At 43.5% G+C, this 13,843-nt stretch overlaps 1 protein-coding gene across 5 annotated transcripts in view; it reads right to left on the bottom strand.

The window, feature by feature from the left end:
* Window positions 1-543: 543 nt before the first annotated feature.
* LOC144650600 (guanylate-binding protein 2-like) overlaps window positions 544-13,843 on the bottom strand; it is a 30,078-nt gene continuing 16,778 nt past the window's right edge. The window contains exons 2-10 of one of the 5 annotated variants that reach the window (XM_078510317.1): window positions 12,011-12,518; window positions 11,273-11,435; window positions 10,054-10,315; window positions 9,180-9,315; window positions 8,365-8,527; window positions 7,507-7,767; window positions 6,813-6,935; window positions 5,914-5,961; window positions 544-1,222 (exon numbers count right to left, since the gene is read on the bottom strand). In XM_078510317.1, the coding sequence (XP_078366443.1) occupies window positions 971-1,222; window positions 5,914-5,961; window positions 6,813-6,935; window positions 7,507-7,767; window positions 8,365-8,527; window positions 9,180-9,315; window positions 10,054-10,315; window positions 11,273-11,435; window positions 12,011-12,480 (1,878 nt within the window). In that variant the 5' untranslated portion in view covers window positions 12,481-12,518 and the 3' untranslated portion in view covers window positions 544-970. Of the gene's footprint in view, window positions 1,223-5,913; window positions 5,962-6,812; window positions 6,936-7,506; window positions 7,768-8,364; window positions 8,528-9,179; window positions 9,316-10,053; window positions 10,316-11,272; window positions 11,436-12,010; window positions 12,528-13,843 lie in introns of all 5 variants that reach the window. The other 4 variants (XM_078510321.1, XM_078510320.1, XM_078510319.1 and 1 more) reach the window with 4 other exon arrangements.

The raw sequence follows: 13,843 nt of genomic DNA, 5'->3' as shown, positions 1-13,843 counted from the left end.
TTGAGGTGCGCGAGAGTAAACAGTTTTCAAAGAATTGTCGAAAGTGACTGAGACTGCTGGTAACCGTTCTAGTTTTGTTTTTGAAAATATTCTTGCCGCCAGTCATGTTTAAAACCAAACGAAGTCAAATATTGAATTGAGATGGTGGCTTTCCAATTCCGCGCTCTTAGTTCCTTGCCCCCTGGTGGGGGATAGGGCCGGGCCAATTCCGCGCTAGGCACACGTTACAAGTTTGTGGTATCTAGGCGCGTTTTGGTTAGCCAGGCGTGATTCTTTCTCCTTTTTGTTATGAAACCCATTATGTTAGATCTGGGAGGCACGTAAGTTTATTTTGGTTACACGGGTCAAAATTTACTCATGTGACCTTACATGGGGTAGGAGACCTCTTGAGACTGTGTCGCCTCACTTCTTTTGCCATTTGTGCATATTTATATGCGAATATACAATGTGCGATGTCAAAAAGTGCATCGACAAATATCTTGAAATTGATAAAATTGCTATCCCATCGCGATTTGAATTCAATTGGTATCTAAGGGAAACTGGTGGTAACTACTGAGTAGTTTATTTCAAAATTTCCTTTAAATTAGTTTTCAAACATAATTTGTGTACCCTGCCTGCAAGCAGTGATTCCTTCAACGCTTTCTTCTTGCTAGGTACAAGTGTGTAAACATACATAAACCAACTTTACTGAAAGAATAGAACCTCCTGAGCTAGATTCAAACGTACTGCCAAGTTCTTTGGCCTATCTCCTCCCAGTAAGGCCTAATCAAACATTTTCAAGAACAGCTGTAGTAGTAATATTTTTATACTTGATTGTAATTACTGTCTTGCGCTTTATACATGAGCCTCTGTCTCGGATAGGGAAGGCAACCGCATCCCGCGTTATGACTCTAATAAATTGATAATATCCGTACATAGATCTACATTTTACAACTGTCAATAACTGACACTCATGTAGTTTCACGCAATGTTACATTCTCCTCAGCCTGTCTCGCAGATTATTGATGGTTGCCTCTTGTTCTTGTTGTTTTCGTCTAGCTGTCTCTATCTGAGCTTTTAGTTCTCTTTGTTGTCGTAAATATCTTTCCCTTTCTGCTGCCGACCTTTCCCTCGCTGCCAACATGGCGGCTTCTGTCTGCTCTCTTTGTGTTTGCATTTGTTGTTCGACCATGCGTTTAAGCTTCCTTTCTTCTTCAATGTGCTTCTCTTCCAACTGAACAATCTGAGAGAAATAAATTAATGATTAACAGGACAAGTTGCTTTTTTGGTTCTTTCGACATGAGAAATTCCGGTGATCTCCGCTTCTTGCCAGCATATAAACATAAAGGTCCGAATAAGTGGTGCTAGAATTGTAAATTAATCACGCAATAAAGACAACAATCGTACGTATGTGGGCCATCGATGGGCAGCTACATATATTTTCCATTTGGGACAAATAAAACTGCCAAGGGAGGGAAGGGATGGGAAAATACAACAATTCGGGGAGCGAACGAACCGATCGATACGACACACGACTGACGAGATTACAACAATGAAATGCGATTCCTAGCTATACGTACAAGCTCACCATTAACTTGTATTAACTATTAATACCACTTAATCACGCAATAAAGACAACAATCGTACGTATGTGGGCCATCGATGGGCAGCTACATATATTTTCCATTTGGGACAAATAAAACTGCCCAAATTAATGCCCAAATGGTAAAGTTTGCGGTAAGAAAAAAAAATTAAAGGAGAGAAAATAAAAGAAAAGATAAAAAAAAAAAAAAAGAAAAAAGAAAACTAGCTGTCCGAGAGAAATAAAAATAGTCCACTAGGAATCTTGAGTGTTCTGATAGTAAGGATTAGCATATTGATAAGTTATCGACGCAGTCTTTGCTATTCGCTGAGGGAACTGGAGTAGAACATTTAGCGGGGAACGAACATAAGTTTTGTAACAGTCTGATTTCCAGCGACCTAACATTTGAATCTCGTAGTCAGCAAGACCAGCCAACGAAGCAGATGTGGCACCACCGATCCGGAAGCTGTGTCCGCTATAAGCTGTAGGATCCACGCCAATGAGTCGCAGCAAGGGGGACACGAATGTTACTAGCTGTTGCCTGGTAAGGGCTTGATTATTCTCTAACAAGAAGAGCGGCGAATCCTCGGACATATTAGGGCGACTCCGTTGAAGAGCAAGGTTAGATTTCATTGCGCAGGCTGGGCAGACTGTGTGGTTTGTGTGGGACATATAAAGGGTCACTCCCTGGCGTCGTTGGTCAGTTTTCGACTGTTTTATGTGCACCATCCAGTAGTGCTGACCGTCCGGAGACTGTTGGGAAGTGACGTCACCGAGTGTGAGATTGCGTGAGGGGTCGAAGCACTCCTTGTTGCGTAACGTAAACTCTCCGGCGAGTAATAACAAGAAGTGGCCGCAGGTTACTGCCGCCCAGTAGACAATATCGTCGTTAGAGCGGAAGTTCACGAAGGGATGAATTTTGCAGAGAAGATCAAAGGTGATTGGCATTTTCCGTTGTGGTGGAGCGAAATGATTCCGTTCAATACCGCGCAAAGTTTGCTTTAGTCGGAGTCCAGGAGTCAGAGGGTTTTCGTGACCATTGGAAACATGAAGAGAGCGAACACCGGCCAGGTAAACATTTATGGACTGAGGCTTTATTCGTGCTGCCAGGGAGGTGACGAACAAGATTAACGTGTCTTCCGATGCCGGTAAGGGAGTAAGACCGTAAGTATCACAGAAGCTGAGGAACTGTCGTTGGGCAGCGCTGTAAGTCCGATGAGTAGAGTCCGCAAGACCAGAGCGAAAGTACTTTTGTGCATTTACATGAAGTTGGTCAAGGGAACACGCGGCACGAACGTCGGATGCTCGCTGGCCATCGGACAAAGGCGGTGGAACTTGGCTACCTGCAAACGAGAGAGGCAGTCAGCAAAACAATTGGTCACACCAGGGATGTGTACAGCACGTAACATGATGTTGTGGGAAGCGCAAACATAAAACAAATAACGCAACATAGACATGATATGCTTGCAGCGACTGGTGCCAGAGGAGAGGATGTGTACGACCGATTGATTGTCACAGTGAAATAACACGTTCCGAGAGGCAAGTGAAGGTGCCCATGTGGACACCGCTGCGGTAATAGCATAAAGTTCCTTAAACGTAATGGACCTGGACAGCGGAATGCGATGATCCGTAAACGAACAAGAGAACCATTCACCAGCAAAATAGGCGCCAAAAGCTGCATTGCTGGCGTCCGTGAAAAGTTCCAAAGAAGAACTGGACAACCATTCGTCCTCGTGGAAGAAACTACGACCGTTCCACGAGATAAGAAAGGTCTGCCACCAGTGTATATCCTTACGAAAGGCGACGGTCAGGCGGATTCGATGAGAAGGGTGTGTGGCCTTGGTGAGTAAGTCGATCATGCGGCGAAGAAAGGTTCTTCCCGGGCGGCATACAGAACAAATAAACTGAAGCTTTCCAATTAGTGATTGCAATTGTCGCTTAGTACAATGTTTACGGGACGACCATTTATCCAACATGTGTAAAGTTTCAGTTAGCCGAGCTTGGTCAATACGTGATTCCTGAGCAATTGAGTCTAATTCGATTCCAAGGAGTATCAAGTTCGTGTTTGGTTGAACTGTTTTTGCAGGGTTGGTTTTAAAACCAAGCTCATCGCACGTTTTCAGCATAACATCAAGCGAATTCTGGCAGTGTGGAGCAGGAGAAGGCGGGCCGCAAGTCCAGAAGTCGTCAAGATAGTTCCAAATGGGGGACGCACCATTAGACGACATAACAAACTTGAGTGCGTCGACGAATTTAAGAAAGAGAGCGGGCGAACTCCTCAAACCAAACGGAAGAAATGTGTCAAAGAAATAGCCAGTTACGACGGTACCGTCAATCTCCACAGGCCATGTGGATCCAAGTAGTTCCCAGTCCCCGTCATGGACAAGGACGTGGCGAAAAGCGTCAGAGAGGTCCAGTTTACTCATAAGGGCACCAGGGCCGAACCGCTTAAGCAATGTTATTGCGCGGTCGAGCGAATCGTAATTGCACGAAAACAAGTCCTTAGGGATTCCATCGTTAATCGAAAGGCCGACGGGCCACGATAAGTCATGTATTATACGCCACTTGACTGGCGCTGAGTGCTTCTTAGGGATCGCACCCAAAGGTGAACCAGTGAAATGCTGAAAGGGCGGAGCAAGAAACGGTCCAACTTTACGGTTTAAATCAAGTTCACGTTCGATTTCGAGGGCCACGGGCCCGGGATTAGTTCTTGCCGATAAATGATTGTCGTATATTTGAAAAGCGCGGGTTGCAGGTTGATAGCCAATGTGTACTCCAAATTCAATGTCATGCAATAAATCAGTTACAAAATCAGTGTCAGGGTGTGTTCGCAGACATTCTCGCCAAGTCTGCAAGTTAAACGGTGAATTGATTTCCGGTAGAACGTGGGCAATCGGCCTGGGGGTGGTCCCCCCGACAAGCTTTGCACACGTGGGCTCGCTTGCAGGCCTCGCCGAGGTTACACAACTTTCGTTGATAAAGGTTGCAACCCTCCTGGCCTGTGTTGGTGAACCACTTCTGCAATTTCCAGAAGTCGGTCGCCGACGTGCCGTTGACCGAGGGCTTCCATGAACCGCTCCCCGCCTCTTGTGGTTTCTCTTGCGCGAGAAAGGGACAATCCCGTACTAGGTGGTCAAAGGACTTGCAGCGGGTACATTGCTTCGGATGGAGGCGAAGGGCGGAAGCGTCAAGTATGGTGGTGTACAAAGTTGTATCCAATACGTCAAGGCGAACTTGAGCATCCTTGCGTGCGGCCGCGTGGACGCGCGTTTGGACATCAAACATGTAAACGGAGGGCCAACGAAACTTTCTGTTAGCAAGCTGGATCTGTTCCCGGTAGGCTGCCAGTTCCAAGTAACGCTCAGGCTGTTTAGAAACAATTTCCATCTCGTATTTTGTCCACACTTGCAGCCAGACATCAAAAGAGTCAACGAGACGCTTGCGTGGAGGCCTCGCAATAGGGATTATGTCGCCCGAGAGTGTGTGCAATATTGCGTCATCGCTGTGACTGGGTCGCAATACGCTTAAAGATGATAAAACTTCTGAAAAATCCACGTACTCACCATTGATGGCGGCTGTGACAAATTTTTCCGGCAGATGGTGAGCCTTGGGGGCTTCTTTAGCTGAGCTGGAGCAGCGACTTGAATCCTCGCGAGTGGTTTTGGGGGCGTTCCCAGCGGAGATTTCTTCCATTCTTTTCTTCATTGTCGACTGCTCTTTGGTAAGACTGTCCAACTGCAGGGACAAATTCCTCATTGCGTCTATAAGCTGCTGCGATTCAAGTTGATTCGGGCCGCTTTCAGCCGAAGACGAGGGAACAGATTTTTTCTGGCCCTGGCATGGCGGCAACTCCTCGCTTTCCGATAATTCATCGTTTTCAACTGGCGGTCCGGCACAGTGCTTGCTCGGAGCGGCGAAGGAATGTTGCTGCTTCGGGATCTTACAGCCAGGGCAAAGAGATTTGCGCTTAGGAGGCATAGTGAACACGAAAAATACAACAATTCGGGGAGCGAACGAACCGATCGATACGACACACGACTGACGAGATTACAACAATGAAATGCGATTCCTAGCTATACGTACAAGCTCACCATTAACTTGTATTAACTATTAATACCACTATATTTTCTTAAGCGCAATAGCACGCTCTATTTTTTAAGGGACTCCGTAAAAAAACTAGTTGTCCCTCTTCCACAACTAACTAACTTTTTGAAAAATAGCTTTAGCTATGGTGGAACAGCTATTCAGAAAACCCTTTTCTGTGATGTGAGGGAAACAAAATCACTCAATACATTTAACTTATCAGTGTATCAGTATACAGTCAGGGATTTCTTTTAATTAACAATACTTGCCTTGTCTTCGATATCCTTTCTACTTTCCGCCAAATGTTCGTTTTCAAGCTAAAAAAACAACAATAACGCCGTGAGATGTTCAGATTTAGAAGTGACAATGCATCCAGTGCTTTGGCTTAAAATTCTACGTAATTATAAAGACCAGTGATACAGCTTGCTAATCAACTTAGTCTAAAGGTGAACAACGAAATTCTTCCAAATTTCAGATTTGTAATTGTTTGATCAATACTAATAAACACGCCTCATTAATGCTTCCTTACACTGCATCGCACTGCGCTGCGCTGTGCCGTGCCGTGCGCATGCTGAACTACCATGCCATAGAAAATACAGCCAATCAGAATACAGGAAAGCCGTTGTATATTCGGCGGTATTCAACCAACCTTTCCATCGTGCGCTGCGATCTTATTCTCGATGAAATTTAGTAAGCGTATTTTCTATGGCATGGTATAAAATAGTTACACAACACTTTCTCGTGGTATACTATGGAATATCCCACTTGTCACTTGTATTTTCTTCATATACACACTCGCCTAAAGGCTCGTGTGTATACCGAGAAAATACAAGTGACTCGTGGGATATTCCATAGTATACCACTCGAAAGCGTTGCATAACTAGTATGTACTACACTGCACTGCACTGCAAATATTAACTTGAGCAACAGAACACTTAAATATTTTTTTCTCAGTGAGTGAATAGAATACTGTCCCTCAACAACACACTGAAAAATATTTGCGATATGCTGTGTCTAGTAAAAAAAGTTCTGTTACTTTGCAAGCACCTTCGTCGACTAAAAAAGCGACAGTTGCTGCATGGCCTACTTACAACTTGCTTTTTTAAACAAACTAGACAGCAGATTTCTACCTTATTGCTGAACAAAAAATGATAATATTCAAACTTACTCGAATCTTTTCTGTCTCTTCAGCCTCGGCTTCTCTCGCTGCTTTCTCGGAGGCGATTTTCTCAAAATACAACCTCCTTGTCTTGAGTTGAGCCAGATGTTCTTTCATCTCTTCTAAGTGTTGCTGATGTTTGAAAGAAAAGAACTTTAATCATATCTCTAAACTAAATAAGAAATATTTTGTGCAGTGTTAGAAACAGTTTGTGAAGACTGTTGTCTTACGCTGGTTTTGTTCTTGTTGACAATTTATTTTTAATAAAGAAATTTCCGTGGGCTGGAATAAGCAGCTCTTTCTTCTTGTGCTTGTGCCTATGCTTATTCAACGGTGATTCCTAAGTAGGACAGCAAAACGGTTGTGGATCTAGGAAAGGAGCCTGGAGGGCCTGGGGCTTATACTTATTTTTAGTAAAAGACATTTTTTTACTCCCCCTGTATAAAACGTTTTGGGTGTACATACACAAGAAAGCCCCCCCCCCCTGCATCCCTCCCCCTCTCCAGTTCAAGGTCTGAATATGCCACTGCATGAGAAGAACGAGTTCGTTCGTTCTTTATATCGTTTATGCCTTTGCTTGTGCTTGTACTTCTGCTTGTTCATTGTGCTTTTTCTTTCGCTTATGCTCAGTAAAAACCCGCCTTCTGTACCTAGTAGTATTATTCTTGTAACAATTAAACAAAAACAAAAACACTGTCCGTACCAGTTCATAGATGTATGCTAAGTTGGAGCACAAACTCTTGGTTCCAGGAGCCTGTTGCCTGAAGTCACAGTCAAGTTTGTGATAAACTGATCTCAAACGCTCTTCCAAAACTAAGAACTCGGTGTTATCAGCATCTTGTAGGTCCCTGAGTACAGGCTCTAACCACACCACGCGTAAAGTTTTCATTAGATCACTACACTGCTCCTCGGTCAGATTGTTATTCTCCCTTAACAATGCACTCTCTGCCTCGTCTGCGAAGTTCTGATAAACAAACACACACAAAAATAAGAACTGATATGTTTCCGGCGATGCAGTCTCAAAGTCAAAAACAGTGGCAACTCAATTTTTGGAACTTCACAAGGGACTCAAAAATTAACTAAAGGAATTGGGAGTTCCACAAATTGGGTGATATATAAAATTGCAGATGGACTGACTAAAGCAATCCCGAAAGAAACGACTTTTAATTTGAGAGTTGTCGGAAGCAAAGGTTCGAAAAAATGGGAGAAGCGATGGTCTTATGGTTAGCGTGCTGAACCTCGGATCGAACGGTCCGGGTTCGAGCCCTGGCTGGGGTAACTGTGTTGTGTTCTTGGGCAATACACCTAACTCACATAGTGTCTCTCTCCGCCCAGGTGTATAAATGGGTACCGATGTAATAATGCTGGGTGGTAACCCTGCGATGGACTAGCATCCCATCCAGGGTGGAAGTAGAAATATTCCTAGCCGCTTAATGCCACCATAACCGGGATAAGCTCCGGCAGTATGGGCCCCTTGTATCGAGCTTATGTTTCTCTTAAACACCAATACCTTGGTCAAGTTTTCTCCGGACATAAACTAACATTTACTGATTGGATTTACCGTTAATTCCTCCATGTAAAGCCATCGAGCCGTCACTGAGGTGTCTTCTGTTTCACTTTCAAAAAACGTCAAAGCTTCAAGCAAATGATCCTCGTGAGAACTACGAATCTTTTTATCATCACAAGGAAGGCGAATCCTTTCCCTGAATTCCTTCATTCCTCCTCTGAAAAGTGAAACAAGTTATAATAAATATTCTGTTAGTTTATTTGCTGCAATTGAACTGTATATGTTCTAATCTTGTGATTCTTAAAAGCGTTTGCAAGCGTTTTCGCGGCGCTGCATTGCATTGCGTCGTCGATTTAGTGTAAGAGACCCGGCGGTTAGAGTACTCCCTATATATTGTGGCCTATACGGGGAGGCTCTGCCCAAAAGGGGCACCTTTTTCCGGCTGTTTGTATACAAAAGGGTAGGTATTTAAAGAGTTAGTGTATAGTAGACAAGGAAGGAAAAACTGACATCATTCAAGTAAAACATTCAGAAAAGAGATACCCTATCCCTTCTGTAGGTACCAAGAAGGAGGCTATTTTCTATCAATGGTATACGAAAGGGATGCCTTTTCTGTCGAAAGAGGTATGTAAAAGGGTAAGGATTTGGACCCCAGGGTGGAGCTTTCCCGTATAAAAAAATTTAGAACCCTTCCGCATCAGGGTAAGAGAAGTGACCATCTTACAAGCAAACATTTAAAAGAAAGATAAAAATCGTCTTCCATGTTATAGTTAAGAAATAGCAGGTGGCGAAAGCGAACTGCAAAAACTATCGAACACAAATCTGGACTCTAATACGTGTATATGGTGCTGTATTTTAGCAGTACTTACTCATAAACAGCTCTAGCATCGTTCAGAGCCTGAGTGCATTTTGTTTTTGTGAACACGTCCCATGCACTCTGAACAACAGGCACCGCCCCAGGAGAGTTAACAGCTTTGATATATTCCTCCACAAGAGTTGCGAGTGCTAAAAATAAATCAAATATCATAAATTAAAAATACTACACACATGTTAAACAAACTTCTGTTGGCACAATTGTAGTCTTGCTTAAAGTTGATTAATTTTATTGCGCGCGCATCACCGATTCACACGAAAAGGCGCGGATTGCGTGTTTGACGTGCGAGTGTGAATGATAACTGGGTGTGCAACGCGCGAGTATAGCGCTGAAAATACTGAGCGCCTGACACTTTGGTTTGTTCTAAACTAGTCCCTGCTGCGTCAGAAAATAAAATTCCTTAGCCTAAACCTCACCAGCCAATCCTAGACAGGGCAAATAAAACAAAGAATGATCGTTAGAGCAGACTTAAACGATACTCGAGAAAACAAAAAATGACTGAATCGTAAAAATACGCATCCATTTTAAACAAGTCTGCGCTTTATAGGTTGTTTGTTATCGTATGGCCATCTCCAAAACCGAAGTCCACCCTTTGAATGTAGCTGGACTGTGTACTTAATACTTGCGTGCATATTGTAAGTTGCGTCGCTGAAGTACCTAGTTTAATAAGCGTAACTCAGATCCTTTAACGGACCGGATACCCAATTCCCAGAGGTTTTCTTCCTTTTTTACTCATAAATTTTTTTCGCGATTGCGGCTCAATAGAACTTCAATTAGAAATAGAAATTTAAAGAGAAAACGTCCGGAACCTGGGTATTTTACGAAAAGAACTCGAATATGCACAGAGGATCTAGAATGTTTTGTCTAACCTTCTCCAGTCACGACTCCTTGTCCACCAAAACTCCGTTTAGGACTCAGCTTAGAATGCAGCATCTGTTTAAAATCTTCAACTCCTTTCAGGAAAGAGGAGTTTATCTCCCCCTGCCTCCCCTCCTCAGTTAAGTTTTGTATGACTTCCGCGTCTGATGATGGTGGGGAGAGGGGAAACGCGTCGAAGTCTGGAAAAAACTTCAGGATGTTGTTGACGACTTTTTGTGATTTGTCACTTGGCCGCCCATGGGCTTTGAAAACCTGTTTGTGGCAAAAATAGTATTTGTTCGTTTTATTTTATGCCATCACTCGTGCCAGTACACAGAAGTAAGGCAAAACCTCGCCCTACTGAGATCAAATACAGTTGAATGTGAAACTGAACAAGTACCACATGAATGCGAATTTTCCGAACTGACTGAGCCCGTGGTTATCGACACCGACGTTGCTAAGTAACAAGACCTATCTTGATTACCTCATTCTGGCGTAGTCGTGAGCACTACATGTACGAATTACTCCGAATTACTCGAATCTCGAATCACTGACTATTACTTAACCTGGCAGAGGCGGTGGAGCTTTTTGGAAAGTCGGGGGGGGGGGAGGGGTGGGTACGATTGATACTCGGCAGGTTTTCATATTTGGGTTAACCTTTTTTTTGTTCTGGCAGCCTTTTGTTTTCTGAGCAGCTTCTAGACCGAAGATTTCCGAAGATTCTCCCACTGTTCTTCAAAGGCCATACGAACGTTTCCGATCATTTTTCCAACTTTTGCGAAGGGAAACGAAGTCTCCCAAAGACTTCCCTGCAAGTTTCGAATATGTTTGGACTCACTCAAGAGATGGAATATCTTGATAAACCAATTTTACGTTGCGCTCGCGATAGTTTCGGCACCAAAATGTGGGGGGCTCCCCAAATTTTCGTTTGCGGGGGGGGGGGGGGGGGAGGAGGGGCCTTGCTCCGCCGCCTTTGCCTAGGTACCAGAGATTCTTCTCGAGCATGGAGGAATATTTTGCTTCTACGGGCCGAATCACTTACGAGTTACTCCAAATAACTTACGCATAAAATAACTTCAAATGGTGATTGGATAGTAAGAATCGTTCAACTTTCAGAATTTTTTTATTGGGGATTAAAAATAAAATCAGCACTTGTTTCTTCGATTAATTTGCGCAGCACGTATAACCAAAATGCGTTGTATATGTTATATCTCCTGTATGGTTAATTACCTTTTCAAGGAAATATTTCTTGAGGTTTTCTACGCCCTTGGGCAGACTTAAGACAACATCTCTCAGCAGCCACACAAAAGAAGGAAACACTTTTCGTGAATTCTCGTCGTCTAAAGGTTGTCCTGCGATCACTTGGATTCGTTGGGAAATCTTGATGATGTGACTACAACGAGTTATAATTAAGGAATCTTAACTGTAATTTGATCATATCTATTACGAATTTTCTTGTAACATTAACGAATACGCTTTTTTAGACTGCAACCAACAAAATACCGGAAAATAATATATCCCCAACCCGGCCAAAAATAACCCCCAAATTTAGTTCAGACGCAAAAATCCTCCCAATAATTATGTTTCCAGTAGTTCAACTATAACATTTTACAATAAAAATGTGCAGAATTCTTTTCAAGAATAAGTCCCCCTGGAGATAGATCCCCCATAGCCTTTTGAACATAGCCTAGGGCTAATTATGGAAATTTCACAGTACGTCTTACAGGGGGGTGGTCCATGTTTTCTTCTTCCCAACAAAATTTTTTCTTTGTGTTCCCGCGTTCCCCAAGAGTATCTCTTTGATTTTGGTGTCCCTGTTAAATATGCTCTTATTCCCGTGTTCCCAGTTTTATTTTATTTTGTTCCCAGGTTCCTAGAAAGTTAATGGCTATGTTCCGTTGATCCCTGAAACCCCTGGAAGAACCTCGTTTATCAATAATAATTAATGCTTCCATAAGTTTAGGATACTCTAACCCTTCCAAATCTGTTCGTGTGGGCACACCAACAGAATTGTAGATCAACACGGAACTGAGAAGAACGCTCAGTGTAAATATGGCGTGATCATTCATGCCTTCCGCCCCAACAGCGTCAGTTCCTTCGGAATCCAATAACACTACAGTGAACTCTCGGCCATGATCATCCGTGTATTTCTCTGGGACCACCCACATCCATATCCCCATGGTCTCGGGGTCAAACGAATGCCCCAGGGGAAACACATCCCCTTGATCAAAAGCTCTGCTTAGGATGTACGATTTGCCCCGTCTGCATGGCCCAGCAATTGACACCACGCACACTGGTCCCTGGATGGCCCTTAGTTTCCGTAGTGCCGCGTTCACCAGCTGAAGTCCCGTGCGAGGCTGGCTTTGGTCACGTTCGAACATCCTATATGTCTCATCCCAGCTGCAGTTGTTTGGTATACACATTGGAAAAGCCGCCATGTTTTTCTCTTGACTTTTCTGCGAGGATTCCTGAGAAACTAATGCACCTATCAATCATTATAGACTAGTTGACCACTAAATTATCTCCGATTCTGATTGGTTTAAATCGATCACGTGACGCGAAAGTGTTCATCCGGGGAGAGTACTATCAGCCCTTATAGTTCACCACTAAATTTTCTCCGATTCTGTTTGGTTTAAATTGAACACGTGACGCGATAGTGCCCGTCCGCCGGAGGGCACTATTTAACAATTAGACGGCAAGCTCGAGGTTTCTACCGGCTGATAGTTGGCGAGGGGCGAAGCCCCGAGCCAACTATCAAAAGCCGGTAGAAACCGAGAGCGAGCCGTCTAATTGTGTTAGCATAACCCACTGACCGATCTATTAAACTCAGAATATCGCTAGAATTGATTTATTGAAGGTTTTAATTGATAAAATTCAGCGAAGACTACGCGCGCGCTCCGAGAGCCTTCTACGGATCGATAGTAGGCACCTGTGTAGCCAATCAGATCGCGCGATTATCAATAGTAGGTCAGTGTGGTTATGCTAACAGCCCATAGTGCCCTCCCGTGGAAAATGCCCGGATCGATAGTGCCCGCCCATGACTGTTTTTTGTAAACAAGCTGCCTGCAGACAAGAAAAACCCAACCAAATTCACTGCATTTAGTGGGTTTCTCGTCTGGTTTTGTTTCGTTTGTTAAATTTCGGCTTTCAATTGAGTTTTTTTATCCTCAAAATTAAAATAATTCACGATGCTTGTTTTTGTATGTGCGCGCGGAAGAAAATTTAGTGGTGAACAATAAAGACAATAGAGTGTTTCTGTCACGGAACTATCGGTCTGATAGTTGCCCCTTGGAAATTTGATGTTCTTAAAACTAGCATATTTGCCCTCGAAGCTTCGCTTCTCGGGCTAATATTTGTTTTAAGAACATCAAATTTCCGCGGGGCAACTATCAGCCGATAGTTCCTCGACAGAAACACTCTATTGTTAAATTAGATTATGAGCTCGAGATTTCTATTGTTAAAATAGTGATATAGTGGCCGTCCGAGAAAAATGCCCGGATGGATAGTGGCCGCCCGTGAAATGTTTGTGTAAACAAGCGTGCCTATGGACAAACCAATCTCACTGCATTTAGTGGGTTTCTTGTCTGGTTTTGTTTCTTTTGTTAAATTTCGGCTAGCAGTTCGTGGAAAATGAAAGATTCGTGCGAGAAGCGCGCGTGTGCGTGCACGCGAGACTGTTTGGCAATATTCTGGGAAATAGTGAATGAGGTCGTGTTAAAATAATTTACGAAGGGTGTTCTATTGTCTAAATTTGCAAACTTTCTCAGCAATAGGAGCAAGACAGCATATTCCAAGGGCAAC

This window comes from Oculina patagonica, chromosome 4 (genome assembly GCF_052425735.1).
Source record: "Oculina patagonica isolate OP01 chromosome 4, crgOcupat, whole genome shotgun sequence".
Classification (NCBI taxonomy): domain Eukaryota; kingdom Metazoa; phylum Cnidaria; class Anthozoa; order Scleractinia; family Oculinidae; genus Oculina; species Oculina patagonica.
Note: the sequence above shows the minus strand (reverse complement) of the source record. Positions and strands in the feature narration are given on the sequence as shown.